This window comes from Miniopterus schreibersii, assembly GCF_964146895.1.
Source record: "Miniopterus schreibersii genome assembly, chromosome: 6".
NCBI lineage: Eukaryota > Metazoa > Chordata > Mammalia > Chiroptera > Miniopteridae > Miniopterus > Miniopterus schreibersii.
Genome location: NC_138107.1, coordinates 70,306,747 through 70,327,483, shown reverse-complemented (window position 1 = coordinate 70,327,483; position 20,737 = coordinate 70,306,747). Strand labels below are relative to the sequence as shown.

Here is a 20,737-nt window from a genome sequence, read left to right as displayed (position 1 = left end):
ATGCTGGTCTCCCAGCCACTACTGGTGCTCCCTTGTTGGTCCCAAAATGTTCATAACATCCCCAAGCCTCACATCCTCACACAAGCTCCCACCTCCCTCCACTGCTTATTCAAGTAGCCTATCCTGATCACCTGGAGTTCTGAATCGCTGTGTGTGTGTGTGTGTGTGTGTGTGTGTGTGTGTGTGTGTGTGTGTGTGCGTGCATTCCAATATGTGGGTTCAATTAGACAGTAAAATAAGCTTGGCGGTCAAGGCCAATGTTTTTTTAAAAATGAAATGTAACAGTTTAAAATAGCAAAGGTATCACACACAATAACAATAAACATTGCTTCTATAAAATATTTGTTTCATTGTCTATTTGTACGTGTGTGTGCACATGCACTGGACCAAATGTGAAACAAGTTCCTACTACAGTCAAAGTTTATTTGGTACAAACACACCTTACAGCTCTTCCAATTGCTGAATGAGCAAGTTATAAAAGTGAGAAATAGCATGATAAAATTGTAAGATATTGAAACTGACGAGCCAAATAGGGGGTGAAAACAGGGAGAAGGCAAGAATGGTTGGTGGTGAGAGGTAAGACTGGGGAAGACAGAAGCCTCACAAGGGCTTTATCTTAGGAACAAGGAAAACCCCCTGAAGGCTTTGAGTGAGCGAGTAAGCACCTTGCACCAATAGATTCTTCATGCAGCAGAGAAGGAAATAAATTGGAAAGGGCAAATCATGTAGGTCAGAAGACCAGTTAATCACAGGAACCTTTAAGCTTCTCTCTCCGGCTCCCCTCGGACTTTTGTTTACCTCACTCTCTCCAATGAGGCAGAGGAAATAACCACATGTGGGGCTATTAGTATTACAAAATTAGGTCGCAATTTTTGCAGCTATTAAATACAATTGCATTATTCAAAGAGATACATCATTTTCCACTTGCCCAGTCTATACTTTGGAATTGTTTTGTCTGGCTATTGAATTTTGTAAGGTTAAATGTCCCCCATATGTATACATGGGCTCAGTACCATCCATGGTGTGAGGTTGTGTCACATTCCTGTATCCAAGCCATTCTGATCCTCGTTTTATATATATATTAGCACTTTCTCTCTCTCTTTTAGAGTTTTAATGGCAAAATTAGAAACTTACATTTTCTTCCCTCTCTTACAGCACCAATATTGCCCATGTGTGTTCTCTCTCTCTCTCTCTCTCTCATTCTCCATGTCGCACAGAGATATTTTCCAGGCACTGCTTTTGCAACAATCACAAAATTATTAAATCTAAGACTGAAGAACAGTGTAATTTATTATTTTATCATCAAGGTTTCTACCTGCTCATGGGCATTATTATAATCTGCTCAGATGTTTTAGATAAGGGATACTTAATTGGTATCAAATTCCTTTTCATCTTTCAAGAACTTACACTCCCCCGTGGCAATCTGATAACAAAAAACGCACAGCAAGAAACAAAATGGGACCGTTAAAAACAGAATCACAGCTCATAACTCATTCACATGTGACATAAGATAGGATGTGTCTTTCTAGAAAAGGGCTGTCAACAGAAACTGTCACAGCATTCTTTTCTTTCCGTGTAATCTGCATAATGCATGACCCAGAAACCTACTGGGCTAAAGGCTAATATTTGGCAATATGCTAAGGCAGAAATTTAGTGTCTGAAAGTATTTAGCGGTGAGCTAAAAGGAAAGTTTTATTTTACTTTAATGAACTCAGTTACTCTATGACACACATTGTGCTTGACTTGGGGTATTCAAACCTCACAAATTGTCACAGCAATATTATGGGGTGGGCGCTTTTAGTTTAGAGGAGCCAACTGAGACTTAGAAAGGAACATCAGAAAGGCTTAAACAGTTTGCTCAATGTTAGACGGTTAAAAAATGGCCAGATAATGAAACCAGGGAGAAGAAAAGACCTCTCCTGAAATAGTCAAAGAGTAATACAAAGCTCATCAAATTATATATTTAAATCAATTTTATATTGTGTTTATTAATAAATAGGACATTTAACATCAAAATAACAAAAAGCTGGCCTAGCTCAATCCAAAATGGTGGCTAATTTTATGAAATGCTTTAGAATTAACCTAGAAATAATAAAATTTCAAAGTAGGGTATCGAATTAGAATTGTTGAAAATCTTGTTTAGTTAAATCTGAAACCAGATCTTAAAAATAAATGTAAATACCGAAAAGGTTTTATTTTAATGATCTATTGGTGTCTTTTTTCTTTTTCTTTCCCCCTTTGCTTTTCTAGCCTCGCTTGGTTGAATATTGAGCTGTCTGAAACAGTAAAACAGTAGTATTTCTCTACTTCCACCACTGCCAGGAAAAATAAGGAACCCCAAGCAAAGGGACCCTCAGCAGAGCTTCTCAGAAGGACGCCAGCTAATGTTCCTGTCAATCAAAGCATTTGGTCACCTGCCCTCACGTACACAGTCTAAGGCTTCCCCTAGTCCTTCGCACTTATTGTAGATCAAATGGCTTTCTGGATTGCTATTTCTGCTCAATATAAGGTCATTTTCCCTTCTTGGAAAGTTGGATGTGGTACATGAGAAACATAGGAGTCTGGAGTCCCTGAGCCCTCTCAAGATTAAGACCAGGCTTCAGAGAGTAAGAGGAGAACATCAGAGAGGCGTAAGTGGTACCACCACGCTGCGGGGCCCGCCCGGGTCAGCTCCTGCAGAAGCCGGCCAAGGAAAATCTGCTTGGCTGGTGAGAGGGGCCTGCCCGTAAAGTAGTCCAAGCCAACAGGAGATCCATTTGGCTGTGGCAGTGCCCAGTCCTACTGCAAAGTAAAATTGGTTCAAAGTCTATCTGCAGCTGGACGGGAAGTTTGCTTACTTCCCTACAGAGCTGAAAGCAAGCAGTCAGAGTCTCAGGAAACAACCATATATGGGAACAGCAGGGCAAAATACACGAGGAAGAATCAACAGACAGCAATCAGAAAGGATTCGTGAAAGACTCACTCGGACAAAATCCGCTTTCACCATCTATATGTGAGAAATAGCTTAATGGTGAAATATTTCCAGACATTAGCAAGTCTAGGGTTAGATGAAACTTTATCCTAAAGTTGTGAACTTTCACACACATGCACGGATCAGTAAGAAAGCTCCCTCATTATAAACCTGCCATTCCTAGACAACACTCTTCAGCTCTGCCATGTGTAGCTCTGACATAGATCTCATTCCATCAACAACATGAAACTAGTCATGATTCAACTCCAATCATTCCAAGGCGAAAGGAGAGAGGGGAACGCTGTAAGCGTGAAATACAAACTGTATTCCATTTGAGGAAAGTGCATTTGTACTGACGATGAAGTTCATAAAACAGGCATTATGTCAATAGCAGGTGGGGACAAGGCTATTAAGGGACACTAGTGGGAAAAGGTCTATGCTTATGGTCGATATTGTTTCCATGCTGTTGGCCTCAGACTCTGCCATGGTTTTTATTCACAAGAGTAGCTTATCAGTGAAAGATGCAAGTACTTGAGGAGACTTTTATGATGCCTGTGGTTGGTCCCAGTTGCAGCCTAAACAAGGTCTCCCTGGGTTAGAGACTGAGCGTTTTCAGTGTGGGTTGAAGCTGATGTCACAGGAGTACACACCCTGATATTAAGCCTCCCAAAGCACACCCATCATCTTGATTCATTTTTCCTTTTTTAGCTATACCAGTTCATTAGTGGATAAGAGGTAACGCATCTGTTGACAAAGCAAAATCACAAAAATCTTAATAGGAAAAAAAAAATCTTTGTCTAAGTACAAGGTTCTCTCTTAACACAGATCAGTAAACCTTATCTTTTGACTTCATGCTTATCTCAGACCACAGCATAATACAGAGTCTGCCAATCAGCTCGTGCAGTGTTTGATCTGTTTGCATTCCAGGGTGAGCTCTTCAAGAAGTTGAAGATCTGAGATAACTCTCTTAAGAACAGAGATCACTGTACTGGATATAGAATGTGAAAAAAAAAGAAGCAGTGGAGTTTGAAAGAGAGTCAAGGGTGTTACCTTTAGAAGAACTGAATTCAAATGCATGTTTCTGCCCCACCTCTAAACAAACTTGTGTTGTTACTTTGCCTTCTTGGACCTCAAGGTTCTCATCTGCAAATGGGGAGAATAGTACCTCATTGGGTTGTAAGGACGCTGAAGTGAGACTGGTTTTGAAAGAGCTTTGAAATTTAAAGTTTCAACATGAACAGAAAATAATACAGCCATATAGGATATCCATTTCGGGTACCCAGGCAGAGCTCTAAGAAACTTTCTTGGCAAATTGATCGCACAAAGTTGGCATTGTGCATTCTAATGTCAAATTAAACAATGCATTGGTTCACTTGTACTTTAAATCTGATGATGAAAAGTTTAAATAGTGTGCTTTCCTTCTTCATAAATGGTGTAAGCTCCAATCTAGAAGGTAAGACATCTTCTCAAAAAGCCTTATCCCTGTGTTCTGCTTTTAATATATGATTCCCACGGGCACAGTTATTTAAAAATTCACAGGTAGGAAAATATTTTAGGAAATCTTTAGACAATTTGAACAGCTTAGTATTCAGGATTCTAGAATGTACTGGCTGCCAATTTCCGCTTAATTTGAAATTCTGCTTGTCACTATCATGGTACCACAGTTCACATTATAAAATGAAATGAAAGAAAAATGTTAAAATAAATATAGGTAGAGTGTAAAATGTCTGTGGCATTACGTTAAACAAAAGGACACCATCTTGGTTTCTGAGAAATAAACACTATAATTTAAAGAAAACATCATTGATGTAGGCAATAGCAAATTTTGCAGCGTGTCCCACCTACTGAATAGAAGATATTCACCAATTATACATCCAATAAGGAGTTAATGTCCAAACTTTATAAAGAACTCATACAACTCAACACCAAAAACAAACAAACAATTCAACTTAAAAAAATGGGCAGAGGACCTGAATAGACACTTCTTCGAAGAGAACATACAGATGGACAATAGGCATATGAAAAGATTCTCAATGTCACTAATCACCAAAGAAATGCAAATTAAAACCATAATGAGATACCACCTCATACCTGTCAGAATGGCTATCATCAATAAATCAACAAATGACAAGTGTAGGAAAGGATGTGAAGAAAAGGGAACCCTTGTTCATTGTTGGTGAGAATGCAGATTGGTACAGCCACTGTGGAAAATAGTATGGAGGTTCCTCAAAAAAATTAAAACTGGAAAGTACCTTATAACCCAGCAATTCCACTTCTGGGAACACATCTGAAGAAGCCCAAAACACTAATTCAAGAGAATATATGCACCCCTATGTTCATAGCAGCGTTATTTACAATAACTAAGCTATGGAAGCAACTCAAGTGTCCATCAATAGGCAAGTGGATTAAAAAAGCTGTTATATATATATATATACACACACACACACACACACACACACACACACATACATATATATATATAATGGAATATTACTCAGCCATAAAAAAATTTAAATCTTATCATTTGCAACAGCATGGAGAGACCTAGAGGGTATTATGCTAAGTGAAATAAGTCAGCAAAGACAAATACCGTATATTTCACTTATATGTGGAATCTAAAGAACAAAAAAGTGAGCAAACAGAACAGACTGATGGTTGCCATAGGGGAGGGGCTTGAGGGGCTGGGTGAAAATGGTGAAGAAATTGAGAAGTACAGATTGGTAGTTATAAATAGCCACAGACATGTAAAGTACAGCATAGGGAATATAGTCAATATTATTTAATAACTATTATGGAAGTATGGCAGGAGACACTATGTAAAGTATATAACTGTCTAACCATATGCTATACACCTAAAACTAATACAAAATAATATTGAATGTAAACTAATTGGGGAAAAAATTTAAACAAGTGAGACAAGCAGTAAACTGAAGGAAATATCTTTTTTTTTTTTTTTTAAATTCTTTCCTTTCGCCCTGGCCAGTTTGGCTCAGTGGTTGGAGCATTGGCCCTCGGACTGAGGGATCCCAAGTTTGATTCCAGCCAAGAGCACATACCTCTGTTGCGGGCTCGATCCCCACCTCAGGGGGCCTGCAGGAGGCAATCAATCGATGTATCTCTCTCGCATCGATGTTTCTCTCTCTCTCTCCCTTCCACTCTCTCTGAAAAGCAATGGAAAGAATATCCTCGGGTGAGAATTGAAGGAAAAAATAAAAATAAAAATCCTTTCCTTTCTCACTCCTCTAACCCTCTATTCCATTTACAAGTAAGTAAATGAACAGGCAAACATAAAACACAGACCACATGAAACAAGCTTGACTACCTTCTGACAAACACCTTTGCATCAGAAAATATGCTAAGAAAGTCAAAGAACTAATTATAAGGAGGAAAAAGCACGAAGGAAATGAATGTAATTTAGACGGTAAACATCCGCGCTCCGTTCCCACCTCTGAACTCCCAAAGAGCACACCCTCTCTTTCACCTTCATCTTAAGCAAACATAAGGCAATGTCAACCAAGCCAGGGTCCCTGAAGTCCTCACGATAATATTTGTTAGAATTTTCAAAAAGCCTTCTGGCACATTCATTTACATGATTGAATCTGAGGCACGCTAGAAAGATCAGAAGCCCACTCCCATGCCTCCATCGTGACAAATCGCTCACTGTCCAGATGCCCTTATACGGCCAGAGTCCCTATAAATCTGACAGTTCAGTGTATGTATTGCGTATGTGTCTTGGCTCTGAGTCACATTCCTCCGGTATGTTTCCCTGGGAGCTTTGATTTCCGCTTTGAGGGCTGGCACAGACTCCTACTTGCTCTTATAAGAAAATGTCCAGGATTCAAAGTTGAAAATGTGCAAAATTCCTTCTTTAAGTACACAAACACTCCAAGTCTGGCCACTTTCCTGTAGTCCTGCCAGCTTTTCTCTATGTCTGATACCTGATCAAGTAACCCTTTTTTTTTTTTAAGGGGGGAAAAACAACAAAAAACATACGAGAAGGAATGTAGTACATCCACAGCTGAACATCTTACAAGACTTAACTAAGAGACCTGCACAAATGATGTCCACGTAGACACACACATACCTTATATAGCTCTGTAAACAGGGCTCAGTGGCCAGCTTAGTGAATTCCTCACTTCACCAGGGGGGAGAAATGCTCTCTAAAAAGCATTTGTTAGATAAACACTTGCTTACAAGACAAAATTAGTGCATCTTAACCATTTTGTAAACAAATTCAAAGACCTTTTTCTCCCAATGCTGGACTTGCTGTCAATCAAAAGGGTTGGGATAAGTCAGAGTTGGACGAAGTTATAAGAAGCCACTATTTCCACTTTACCGCCCAGGCACACACAAACATTTGCTGAGTCATTTATAATAGTGCAAGAATTCAGATCCTCATGGCATGAGTTAGGGACAGAGTGACAGCCCTTCCCTTTGAATTTCCTGGCACTTGATGGTCCATATCACAATATAAACATACTTTTGAGTCTGTGAATGTCTTGGGTGTCATCTCTCTCTCTTAATAACAATCTTCTACTTTAAACCCTTCAAAAGGGTTTTGATCATACACCTTATAAGGGTATTTTTCTATTCTGAGAGTCTATGTTCAGTATATTTCAATATGCTTTTTTCTCTTAGCCAGTATTAAAATCATCCATTTGGAGCTGTTATGGGCTTTTAAGACTTTGAGGGACCAAGATAATTTTACAGTAAAATCATATACAATGTTATGGTATTTTTCCCATCATGGCAGAATGGTAATATATTTGTCATGTTCGTGGAGAAAGAGAAAATCCAGGAAGACGAATAATAAAGTACCAAGTCCCTGAGAATTCATTTAATTAACCAACATGAAACCCTATGAAATAAAAAAATTCTCATTATTATCATCATTTTATAAATGGAAACTTGGTAATATGGCTCCTACTGTGACTTCCCTAAGATTTATGAATGGCAGTTCCAAGAATACAACCCAGGTCACCCAAATGTAACCCCGTCCAGCAATTTATCCCCTCCATGAATGAAAGTCTTCACTCTATTTCACACGAAGCTGCTGATGGTGGCTCTCAGACTCTCCAGAAGATTCAAGAGTTCCCAACCTTTCTCCCAGCTACCTCACCCTGCAAGCTGAGAGAGCTCACCACTGAGCCCACATCCCACCTTAGGTGAGGTTAGAACTTCACATCCCTCCCCTTCCCCATTTACCACACCTTTCCAACTATTAGTGGTAGATGTAATTGGGGGTTTAGGTCTTGAAAGATTTCACTGTGGCTTCCCACATATTTTGGACTTTTAAAATCATCCACAAGGGAAGAAACAGTTGGGGGCCAAGTTGCCTTTAATACACATGTGGCTATTAACATAACTTGGAATGTTCCTTCTTTAAATAGGAACTTTCAGGCCTCTTCTCTTTGAGGAATGCTTGGAAAGAACATTAAATAACAATGATGAAAATTCTTCCTGAGCTTCAGAGGCCCCCTTTGCTGGCCATTCACACTGTTGACACGCAACTACACTGTACAAGATGTGGATTGCTTAACAAGGTAATTGCGCACAGATGATGTGGTCTTATGCTGAAGTTGGAGTGGTTATTTTTTTTTCTTGGCGATTTTTCAACAGAATGAACTGAAACTTTAAAAAAATATGAAAAAATATGGCCAGCTTAAACAGGCTGTTTTCAACTTACAAATCGACAATGTTGTTTGTGAAAGCTTGCCTTTGCATCAGAAACAGAGATGGTTATCTTAAACCAATAAAATGAAGCATCAACAACTGATTGGTAAGACCACTGTCAAATGGTGTGGCATTACCACAGAAAAAAAAGAGATAGCCCTGGAATCACTCTCTTTACATAAATGGTAAATGAATCTGTTAACAAGAAAGCAACTAAACTATAGATTCTAAATGAAAGCACAGTTCATCAACTGAGTCCTTAGTCAAGCTAACTAGTAATACTAAGAAATGGAGACAGATTTAGACTTTACTGGTCACATTTGACTTCTGTACACAAGGAGAGAGACTAAAACCTGTTCTTTCCTCGACCTGATCTCATCCCATTAGGCCGCCTGCCCGTTGGGTAATAAGAAGTCATAATCACGACTCATAGACAGGTGGAGAGTCACTAATTATATTATTCGCTGACGCTCTTAATTCATAACCAGATAAATGGAGTACATTGTTCTTGTTATATCAACAGATGTTTCACTGCAGGACAAACCAAATATAATCCACATTTGAACATTATAGGTTTGAGTATAAGAAAAATCACTCATTTCTCAAAGACCCACAATGGTGTTTTCAACACCCCAAGTAAACCCCAAGCTCCTTGCTGGCCCACTCCTGTCTGATTCCTCTCTTCCAACTCCTGCGTCTTCACCCCAACGTCCAGAGGCTCTGCTTACCCAACACACAGCCTTCCGCTCTGACATAACAACAAGGCCATCTTTCTGGAAATACTGATGCCCACTCCTCTTTCCCTCCCTGTACCCCAACAATACAACTGCTACACGTGTTAAGAGAAAACAAAGCAAGAGTGCTGGAAATCTCCCCGGAAAGCGGCAGGCGCTGAGCCCTGGGACTTGGCTGTCTCTCTGGCCTGGCAGTGGGCATCCACACCGTTGCCCGAGACACTGAGGACCGAAGTCCTGCATCTGCAGTACGGAATTCGGGGTTTTGCAGGGCGGTTTCTTGGGGGTTTCAACTTAAAAGCGACTAACTCCTCTTCTGCTCTCTGAAGAGTTTCAAAGGCAGGCAGCCTCTAAAATTAAAATCATTCAGAACGAGTAAGTAGGAAAGCCCTTCGAATTCTCTTAGGAGTCCCTCCTGTTAGCCTCTTTAGCCACTACCTCCATCCTAAGGGGGTCTGTCAGTGGCTGGAACAGGCACAGGTATTAGAAAGGGAAGAATCATCGTTGCCGGGGTGTGTTTTAAATGATATAAGTCAGGAGTGGTGCGAAGAGGCGAGGGGGTAAAAATCCTACTTGGTGCTGGAAATACTGAGCCTTTTTTTTTTTTTTTGGTGAGCCGGAGCATGCCAGCTTTTTCAGACGGAGGAATGCTGAGTGTCAAGGGGTCAGGATCAATCCGGTGCGAGTTGATGAGGCAGGAAGGTGGGAGGAATGCGAGGAATGTCCCTGTTTGTGTGGGACTCCATTCAGCTCATTGGCGAGCCGCGGCCGCCGGCAGCGTATAAAAGCGCGCCGCCCGCCCGGCCGCACACAACAACTCTTCCCGCCCAGCGGACGCAGCCAGCGCAGCTCAGCCGCCGGCGACCCACCGCCTCCAGACGACGGCAGCCGCCCGGCCGACACCTCCAGACCCGACCGCCCGGCGCCCGCCCCGCCTCCGGCCCGAGCCCGCGTCCCCGCGCCCCGCCGCCGCCGCGCCGCCGCGCCCGCCGCGCCCGCCGCCCCTCCGTCCGCCGCGCTCCGACCATGTCCGCCGCCGGCGCGGGTCCCGTCCGTTTCGCCTTCGTGCTCCTGTTCGCCCTCTGCAGCCGGGTAAGCGCGTGGAGACCCCCGCGGCGGCCGGCGCCGGCGGGAAGGGACTCGGCGGGAAGGGGAGGGCCGGGCGGCGGCGCGCGGGGCGTGCGCCCGGCTCACCGCCCTCTCCTCCCGCAGCCCGCCTCCGGCCAGGACTGCAGCGGCCAGTGCCAGTGCTCCGGCCCCGCGCCGCGCTGCCCCGCCGGCGTCAGCCTGGTGCTGGACGGCTGCGGCTGCTGCCGCGTGTGCGCCAAGCAGCTGGGCGAGCTGTGCACTGAGCGCGACCCCTGCGACCCGCACAAGGGCCTCTTCTGCGACTTCGGCTCCCCGGCCAACCGCAAGATCGGCGTGTGCACCGGTAAGACTCGCAGCCCCCGCCGGGGCCCCTTGCCCCTCCTCACCGCCACCGCCGGCCGAGGTGCCGGGGACGCTTAGGGACCGGCCACCTCCTCGCTCGCGCCCACCTTCCCCCCAGAAAAGAAGCCTCCCCAGCCGAGTCCCTTCCTCCAGCTGTTTCCAGCCCGCCCCCTCCCTGTAGCCCTGCTCCCACCTCGCATCCCCAGCGCGCCTCCTGCTACAGGACCAGGGACCGATGCCTGACCCCCGTGACCCCCCTTTTTTCCTTCCTCTCCTTCAGCCAAAGATGGTGCCCCCTGCGTCTTCGGAGGGACCGTGTACCGGAGTGGAGAGTCCTTCCAGAGCAGCTGCAAATACCAGTGCACTTGCCTGGACGGGGCGGTGGGCTGCGTGCCCCTGTGCAGCATGGACGTTCGCCTGCCCAGCCCTGACTGCCCCTTCCCGCGAAGGGTCAAGCTGCCCGGGAAATGCTGCGAGGAGTGGGTGTGCGACGAGCCCAAGGACCACACCATGGTTGGCCCTGCCCTCGCCGGTGAGTTGAATCTTGTTTAAGTGCATGTTGCAGTTCTGCCCCAGGGGCTGAGGCCTGACTTTGCCAAGGGAAGGGGGAAATGTCTTCTCCTGGCATCTGACCTTGTGTTTGTGTGCTGTGCTCTCCCAGCTTACCGACTGGAAGACACGTTTGGCCCAGACCCAACTATGATTCGAGCCAACTGCCTGGTCCAGACCACAGAGTGGAGCGCCTGTTCCAAGACCTGTGGGATGGGCATCTCCACCCGGGTTACCAACGACAACGCCTTCTGCAGGCTGGAGAAGCAGAGCCGCCTCTGCATGGTCAGGCCTTGCGATGCTGACCTGGAAGAAAACATTAAGGTACATGTTCTGTTCTGTTAAACAATTTTCGTAGAATGATAGTGGAGAGGACCAGAGTTAGGTCTCCTACCAGCCTTGTTATTATAGGCCTATTATCTCCAAAAATATCTAACCATTGTGCTGTTTTGCTGGAATGAGATGTTGTGTAATAGGAACCACCAGCTTTCCACTACAAAATCTTCCACAGTGTTAGTTAATTCAAGACATCCCAAGGGAGGCTATGCCTATTTTTGGAAAACTGGCAAATGAGACTCAAACTTCCTCTCCTCAAAATATAAACAGAAGTCAGACAACATAAGCCTAGAACACACAGAGGTTGAAGAAAGCCACTCCCCTTGCAGAGTCATTGATTTTTCTCTTCTCCCTTGTCTTCCTTAGAAGGGCAAAAAGTGCATTCGTACCCCCAAAATCTCCAAGCCTGTCAAGTTTGAGCTTTCCGGCTGCACCAGCGTGAAGACGTACCGGGCTAAGTTCTGCGGAGTATGCACAGACGGCCGGTGCTGCACCCCTCACAGAACCACCACCCTCCCCGTGGAGTTCAAGTGTCCCGATGGTGAGGTCATGAAGAGGAGCATGATGTTCATCAAGACCTGTGCCTGCCATTACAACTGTCCTGGAGACAATGACATCTTTGAGTCACTCTACTACAGGAAGATGTATGGAGACATGGCATAAAGCCAGAGAGAGAGAGAGAGAGACATTAACTCATTCAGCTGTAACTTGAACTGATTTACATCTCATTTTTGTGTAAACATGATTTCAGTAGCACAAGTTATTTAAATCGATTTTGCTAACTGGGGGAAAGAAAAATTTCCTCCGAATTCAAAATATTGTGCCATGTGACATTCAAACAAATAGTCTATCAACTCCAGACACTGGTTTGAAGAAAGTTAAGACTTGACAGTGGGACTACATTAGTGCATAGCACCAGAATGTATACTAAGGTGTGGCTTTAGGAGCAGTGGGAAGGCTTGAAATCTTAAAGTAGCCATGTGCCTGCTATTTGGAGTGTTACTGAGAAGGAAAACTTTAGCATGCTCACTGACCTGCCTATAGCTCCAGCCTGTAGCTGACAGCTAGGATGTGTGTTCTGCTATCATGAGGCTGAGTCAAGTTCTTCTTGAAGTCAGAACAGCAGATTCAACTCTGACATTCTGATTCGAATGACAGTATTCAGGAATCAGAATCCTGTCTATTAGACTGGACAGCTTGTGGCAAGCTAATTTGCCTATAACAAGTCAGATTTTTTTATTGATATTGTAAATATTGTGTATATATATATATTTGTACAGTTATCTAAGTTAATTTAAAGTTGTTTGTGCCTTTTTGTTTATGTTGTTAATGCTTTGATATTTCAAATGTTAGCCTCAATTCTGAACACCATAAGTAAGACGTAAAGCTTGTCTGATAATTCAAAGCATGAAATGGATATTCAAATGGAAATTCTGCTCAGTTAGAGTGACAGTCCATCAAAACAGATTGTTTGCTGAAGGTGAGCCAGTGATGTCCTTGGAAGTCTAATTTGTAGGTTGAAAATGTGATAGCCTCACTTTTAATGAACAAGTGACTTTTTTAAAAATATGAGTGGCTCTACACAGCTGATCAGTTTTTCTACCTGGAAGCATTTGTTTCTACTTGGACTATGACTGTTTTTTGGACAGTTTATTTGTTGAAAGTGTGACCAAAAGTTACATGTTTGCACCTTTCTAGTTGAAAATAAAGTATATATTTTTTCTATAAAGAGCTTGGTTATTCATTTATTCTCTAAACATTTCTCAGATTTCTTGCATATAAATGGGAAGCTTTTGTTTATCTTAAAACTATTCATCTATAACTTTCTAAGTATCTTATGTACTAATAAATTGGTTAATCACTTCAATAGAATTTTTACATAAATGTATTTCACAGTGAATCAAGTGTCATAAACTTGCAGGAATAGAGCACACAGGCATTTTTTTTAATCTTCACAATACTTAACAAACACAAATTCAATTCTCTCTAGATTACTTTAGTCTCTACAAGCCCCTATTGTATTACTCCTGGTCCTATTTATATTAATGCCTCTCTGGACGTTGTAGGCATTTAATTTCCAACACTTTACATCACAAACTATCTGTGCCTTGCACATAGAAAATGTTTATTTATCTTAATTATTGAAAGTATTACAGATGTCCCCCTTTTCCCCTCATTGCCCTCCACTTGACCTCCACTCCCTACCAGGCCTTCATCACACGATTATCTGTCCATGGGTTATGCATATATGCACATAAGTTCTTTGGTTAATCTCTCCTGAAAATGTTTATTTCTTTAATTTGTATGTTCTACTGTAGATCTATTTCTGAACTTTAATAAGTTACTGTTAAATCTGAAAAGTATGAAAATAAGTCTGCATTTAAGTGGAGCAATTTAATAAATCTTACTTTGTATAACTGTTTTAGTTGCCATGATAACCAATCACAAACAGATGATGGCATAAGTAGAAAAGGGAGGAAATAAAATCTTTGATTCATTAACATTAACAGAAATTTGTCTTAAAAGCAGCTCCTCTGTTTCCCTAAATTTTTGGCTTTTTCAAGCTCAAGATTAATAGCTTACCAAGCGGTTTGTAAGCAGCAAGATGAAATTGTTCAAGAAGCCCGGTTTAGGAATGATGTTGGGCCCATCCAGATCTCTACTGAAAACAACGAAGTGATGTAAGTGGCAAACAGAAATACTCCAAGCACAGCTAGAAGCCCAGCTCTTTCCAGATCAGAATAGCTCTAGATTCTAGGGGGAAAAAATAGTTGCAGACAGACTAACCCATCACAGGGTAATTGGCAATGTTGTAGTGATGGTGTCCTGTCAAGAGACAAAAATACATCTGAAAATAAAGACTAGTTCTACAAACAGTGCTCATGCCACAAACCAAAGGGAAAACTTCCTATGTTCAAAATGTGAAAAGTATTTCTGGTCAAAACATTGGACTTTTAGGATACACCCACAAACATATATAGAAATGCTGTCAGCAGCTACATCCCACTTCCCCAAATAAATTCACATGCCCATGTGTGCATGCGTAAACACACACATACACACACAGAGTACATTGTTGTTTAGTTCATTTTTCCTTTCTGTCAATTGACTTCTAGCTGCAAAGTTGAAGGGCTATGGTAAATGAGCTTGACTGTTTTCAAAGGAATTTGAGATCTGGGAAGATAGCATTAGAAATAGAAGCATAGATTTTAAATTTTCCAAATCTCCACATAAAAAACAGAGTAACTAGATTGCAAAATCATAACCTCATGAGCAATATATTTATTAAAAAATTAGGTGGAAAGGCATCCCATAAACCCCAAAATAGGAGTGGGGTAAAAGCATCAACCCCCACAAGACCTGCACTATGTCAGCATATGTGTGGGAAAAAGCAAAGGGATGCATGAGGATATATGCTTCTGAGAAGAGGAATGCTCAAAAACAGCCAGCAGTGAAATAGAGGAGACTGATTGGAGAACAGCTACTGAAACTAGTAGGGGTTTTGCCCCCTGCAACAGAACCTACAGACCAAGGCTCTGTCCCAAGAGTGGAATCCACACTCTTGTGAACGGAATCAAGATGCAGCAGGTCAGAGACAACGAAGACATTGAAAGAGAAGGTCTAGATAAAAATAAAGAGAGAAACAGATGTCAAAATCTCAGGAAGAAAACTGCCATATTTTTAATACTGCATAAAAACAAAAGAGGGAGATCTGTGAAGTTAGAAAAGTTATTTAAACCAAGCCTCCTTCCTGAACAAAGTTAAAGAAAACTATTCACATAAAAAAAAAAAAAGGCAAAATTATCGAAGCCAAATCCATACAAACTTATCATATGGGGGGAAAAAATTAAAGGGCAGAGAAACTTCTTTACAGATAATAGAAGCATGTCAGAAATACAGTCCCAGAAAACATGTCAAACTATAACCTGCTATTTCAAGAGGATATTAAGAAAATTACATTAAACATAAGCAATTAAAAGGAAGCAACTAATAACATAAAATAGTGACAAAATCAGAATTAATAAAATAAAATATGGTGATAAAAACTTAAGGAATTAGAAATAAAAGAAATATATCAAACTAGAAGAAACACAAGAGCAAATAAATACAAGATAATGCCTTCAGAAGAATAGATGGTGAGAGGAGAAAACTTATAAATAAAAAAAGAATAAAAAAGTTTCAAGAAAAAGTAATAAGTATTGTAGATAGGCAAAGAAGATCCAACATAGAGATAGTAGGAGTTCTTGAGATACAAACAAACAAACAACAAAAAAACCTAAAAACTGTAAATCAAGAAAACCTTATTGAAATAAAAAATTATTTGAAAGCACCTACTGATAAAGCATGCCATGCACCTAATGAAATCAATCAACACCAAGACATAGTCTAGTAAAATTGCTGAAATACAAAGAAAAAGGAAAAATCTTTGGGGCATCTAGGTGAAAAGAATATAAGCCTTCCAAGTAAAAGAAAATTAACTCATCAGCAGTGTTTTGACAGCAAAACTTTACATCAGAAAAATTAGAATAACATATTTAAGATACTTAAGGAAAGAAAATGAGAGCCAAATAGTTTTATTCTCCAAAATGACATTCAGGAATAAAAGACATGGACAAATTATAAAAAACACTTGAGAGCAGGGCACATTGCTCCTTCGAGCCCTTCCTGAGGAACCTACCAAAAAAGAACTCAGACAACAAAATGTCTGAGACATGTTAACATAAGAACGGGTGGTAAGCATTTAATATAGTTTATCTTTAGAACTACAACCAAATAAAGATTAAAGAGCTAAAAGTATAGTATGCAGTGGCTATATGCTCTGACGGTGTAGACTGCAAACCTAAAAGGTGGGGGAGAGAATGGAGATGACTCCTCCCCCAAATATTTAACTGTTTTTCTTGGTGATGATGGTATTATTATTATTATTAATATATCTTTATTGATTTCAGAGAGAAGAAAGGAGAGGGAGAGAGAGAGATAGAAACATCAATGATAAGAGGGTCATTGATTGAGCCCACAACCCGGGCATGTGCCCTGACCGGGAATCGAACCCCGATCGCCTGGATCCTAGGTCGACGCTCAACCACTGAGCCACGCCCGGTTGGGCGATGCACTTTATCTTTAAAGCACACATACACACAAATATACATTTTTTCCTGCATCTGCTCACTGAAAAGGCTTAGATACAAAGTCCACTAAAGAGCAGTGAGTATCCCTAGGCCCAGTGTGCCCTTGAAATACTATTTTCCACTAAAAGAAACTAGATTCTTGCAGAATGTCTGATCCCAGGTCTACCAAGAAATGTGTAAGACAAATACACTTATACTTGAAATATCTTTTTATATTGTATAATAATGAAGTTAACAAGGACCATTAAGATCATATCAAAAGGATTCAGGAGGCAAATTGAAGAGACCTCTATTAAAGATGGGGCAATCTGAGCCCCAATAAGAATAAGAATAAAAATCGTGTGTATTAAGCGTACCAACTATCCTTAAATTCATTAGTTCATAATTATAGTTAAAGTAAAAAGCTAATTGGTCACCTGAGGATAGTAAGAAACCAACCCATAATACCAAAAAATGTAATCTTTCTATGATGATTTCAGTATCATATCATATCTTTGCTACTCTGCACATCTCACAGTGCCTCAGAACAGACTGGCCCCATCTGTATCAACTCCAGACATAAGCCAGAGATGACTTTTAAAAGAAATAAATCTCTCAGTTAATAATGTTCATCTCATGATAGTTGGTTGAAATTAATTTCATATTATTTCTTTTATAATTTTCTGCATTTTTCCAAATATTGCACATACTACTTTATAATCAGGAATAAAAGATATTTGAAATAAATATTTTATCTCCTCATTAAAAAATAGCAAAGAATATGCCAAGAAGGGTAGAGTTTTTCATGATTTCATATTTAGATAAACAGTTCACAGTACATAAATTAATAAATGGCTTAGCTATTTAAGTCCTATTCCTGAATTAGCCATGTGCCTGGATGCATGTGCAACACACATATAGCTTCTAAAGAATCTCTGTATTCATGTATTTTCAGTGTATTCTCTTGCCTCATTTTCCCCATGTCATAAATAAAATCTGAAAGATTTTCCTACATAAGTTTATAATAGCTATTCTTTACTTCATGAATCATACTGATTATATATAGACTGTTGCTAAGACTGTGAATAAACAACATAAGATACATCTTTAAAAAACTACGTCAGATTCTAGTTCTAAATATAGGATCCAAAGCAATACACATGGAGGCCATCTCCTATGTTAGATGTTCAAAAGATCGTGAAAGATAGCAAGAAAAGTAGAGTATCATTGATTAATTAGAATTTACATCTCAAGAATACAAAACATATTAAGACTTGCTTAGGTCAAAAAATTATATACAATTTTTGTCAGCACAGTTAATGTGTAATTTAGAGAAAGAGAACTTTAGAAACTATGATAGTATCTGCTAAAGCTAAACCTATAGCCACCTGTGACATAGCAAAGGTATAGATTCAAGAAAAATGAACAACATGCATATACAAAGTTCTCAAAGTAGTTTTATCTACCCCAATAATGAAAACAATCCAAATGTTTATCAATAGAATAAATAGAATGTAGACTAGTCATGCAATGGAATAATATAGATCAATAAAAAGAACTAGACATTATGCTGAATGAAAGCAGCCCAGGTTACTACTTGTACTACTGACCAACTATTATTACCTGTACTTTAACCTAAATCAGAGGTTCCCACAACTATGTCTCTTAGAGCTCTATGCTAGAAACAGGGACAAAGGCCAAATATGTATTTCTTATTATAAATCCCAGTACCACAAAGTAGAAACGCAAAGCTAGAAGTACCTGTAAAAAGAAAATTTCCCCAAACGCACAAGTATGTGACAGAGACATTGGCCTTCCCCTCTAAACATCAGATGGACTCACGCCAATTTTTGTTGAAATCTCAGAAGACAGGTTGACCTTTTCCAACATTCATGTTTTATTAGCTTACCAGCAGACACATTCATTAAAACACACTTCCAAACTGAAAGTAATAAATAGAAGCCATTAACTATATATTTGATGTATATTTAATGGGACTCAGTAAACATCATGTAATTACAGAGCACAACAAGATTTGAAGGTGTCTGGGGTCCCGTGTGGAAAATAACGCCTCACTATGTAAAGCTCCACTGCGGCAACGAGAGTTATCAACACATTACATTATGTTTACGTGCATTACATTATGTTTATGTGTATTTCAACAGGATACAGGCAGGCAAAAAGTTAGAAAAAACTACCTTAATGAAAAACAAAAACTACTCTGATCCATCCTGCCTTTACCTATTTAAAACAAACAAACAAAACCAAAGGCCTAGAGACACCAGTTAATGAAGCATCCTGGGGCAGGACAGAAGGAGCCAAATGAAGGAAGGAAGAGGTGACACTTTCAACAAATTTTACTCATTATGTGAATACATAAAAATTTCAAACCAAATCCAGCCATCTGATTTAAAAATAATAACAATTACTCTGCATACAAGAAACCATGATTCTTGAATGTTACTTAAAGCATCTGGGTCCTTTCCCTAACAAGGCTGGGCTATAAACACTATAGTGATTACATTTTTAGTCCAAGATGTAATAAAGACAAAAGCAATAATAATAAGGTCCACGAATCTAATTGGATGAGGAACATCTTGTGCTCATTTTCAAGTGACCTTCAGTTTATCATCATTTTTATAAAAATAAAATACAGAACACACAAAGCACCCAAATCTAACTGCTGATGTGACGGGTGCTATATAAAGAAGTTAGAATTTAGTAAATACAGACAGACTTATCACAAACCATATGTAATTCAAAATTCAGTAGAGCAATTTGAATTGGGAAATTGTGATAACATTTTTGAATTTATACACTGTTGTTCACTGCCAGCAATGTTGACCATTCTCCATGTTTCAGTCCAAGTCATACTGATTTATTTTATGTTTGGGACTGAAGTCTTTAAAAATTGAAACCCTTAACATTACAAAAAAGATAAACTATTATTCTTTTCATCTCTTTTTTCAAATGTTCTTTTATATCATTCCAGAGGAATTTTTTTTAAATGAGAATAGACCTAACTCCTTATTTTTCTCCCCAGACTGAATTCCTCTCTAGCTAAACTTTTTCTGATCTGTGTTCAGTGTTTGTTATACCTTCTCTAGTGCACTATTATGAAATATTGAAAATGGCATTAAATCTAAGGACTTAGGAAATATTTTCTACATGACTGCTTTTTTTATTCTACTTATTTGTTTGTTTTAAAACTTTACCCATAATTTGAGCTCATGAATCCCAGGACAAAGATTATTTTCTGTCATTCATAATTTTAAACTCAGGGTTATTAGGCAAGTTTGCATATTTGTGTTAAGGAGTCTGAGAGATCCAGAGCAATTCCCAGCCCTGAGATGGGGATGTGGTGATAGAAGAGATACATGTGGGGCAGGAGCCAAACACTACAGTTCCCTAGATTTGGGAGGGAGTTATGGACCTCATGACATGACCTTTGAGAGAGAACTATATTAAAAACAAAAAGAAGACAGGAGCTCTGCCAGAGCTTGGGGAAAGTCAGTTCATGTGTTCTGCCATGGTAAACAACAAAAATCAAACAAACAAAAAGTGGGAAAGGCAACAGGCATGGAGTTCTGAATATTATATACATTCTTAGTTCACTCATACAGTATTTGGTGGTTTTTAATCTTGTTGGTATGAAGTCTGTAAATTTTCTGCTTACGTTATGGTGGTCTTGCAGTCACACTGTTTCAAGCAGAGTTGTTTAGTGACCTCCCCTACACACCGATTGCTCATCTAACCGGCGTGCAGAGAGGCCCCTACAATGAGAAAACGTTCAGCAGTCTTTCGAGCCAGAAGCCCAGCATCTGTCTATGGGACTTTTCTTCCAGAGGTATACAGAGTAGTGAATGGAGATATAAAGGACTTGGAAAGACAGTGCAGCATTGGAACTGCCCCCAAAGGGCTTAATAGGGAGCCTATTGAGAGCTGGCCTAGAGGAG

The 20,737-nt window shown here is 40.3% G+C and overlaps 1 protein-coding gene and 1 long non-coding RNA gene across 3 annotated transcripts in view; one reads left to right on the top strand and one right to left on the bottom strand.

Moving 5' to 3' along the window:
* Positions 1-10,458, bottom strand: part of LOC308558449 — a 137,016-nt gene extending 126,558 nt beyond the window's left edge. For both annotated transcript variants that reach the window (XR_013999000.1, XR_013999001.1), the window contains exon 1: positions 10,383-10,458. This is a non-coding gene — a long non-coding RNA (uncharacterized lncRNA). The remainder of the gene's footprint in view (positions 1-10,382) is intronic.
* Positions 10,167-12,460, top strand: CCN2 (cellular communication network factor 2). The gene is made up of 5 exons (XM_081140150.1): positions 10,167-10,449; positions 10,570-10,789; positions 11,069-11,320; positions 11,450-11,661; positions 12,040-12,460. The coding sequence occupies exons 1-5, from the start codon at positions 10,384-10,386 to the stop codon at positions 12,334-12,336; spliced, it is 1,047 nt and encodes a 348-aa protein (XP_080996276.1). The 5' UTR covers positions 10,167-10,383; the 3' UTR covers positions 12,337-12,460.
* The last annotated feature ends 8,277 nt before the right edge of the window (positions 12,461-20,737 follow it).

Bases quoted from the DNA above. Each gene is read 5' to 3' on its own strand.
- CCN2 (XM_081140150.1), top strand. From the start codon at position 10,384: ATGTCCGCCGCCGGCGCGGGTCCCGTCCGTTTCGCCTTCGTGCTCCTG. The intron at 10,790-11,068 runs GTAAGACTCGCA...CCTCTCCTTCAG, and splicing joins CAAGATCGGCGTGTGCACCG to CCAAAGATGGTGCCCCCTGC. The intron at 11,321-11,449 runs GTGAGTTGAATC...GTGCTCTCCCAG, and splicing joins GGTTGGCCCTGCCCTCGCCG to CTTACCGACTGGAAGACACG.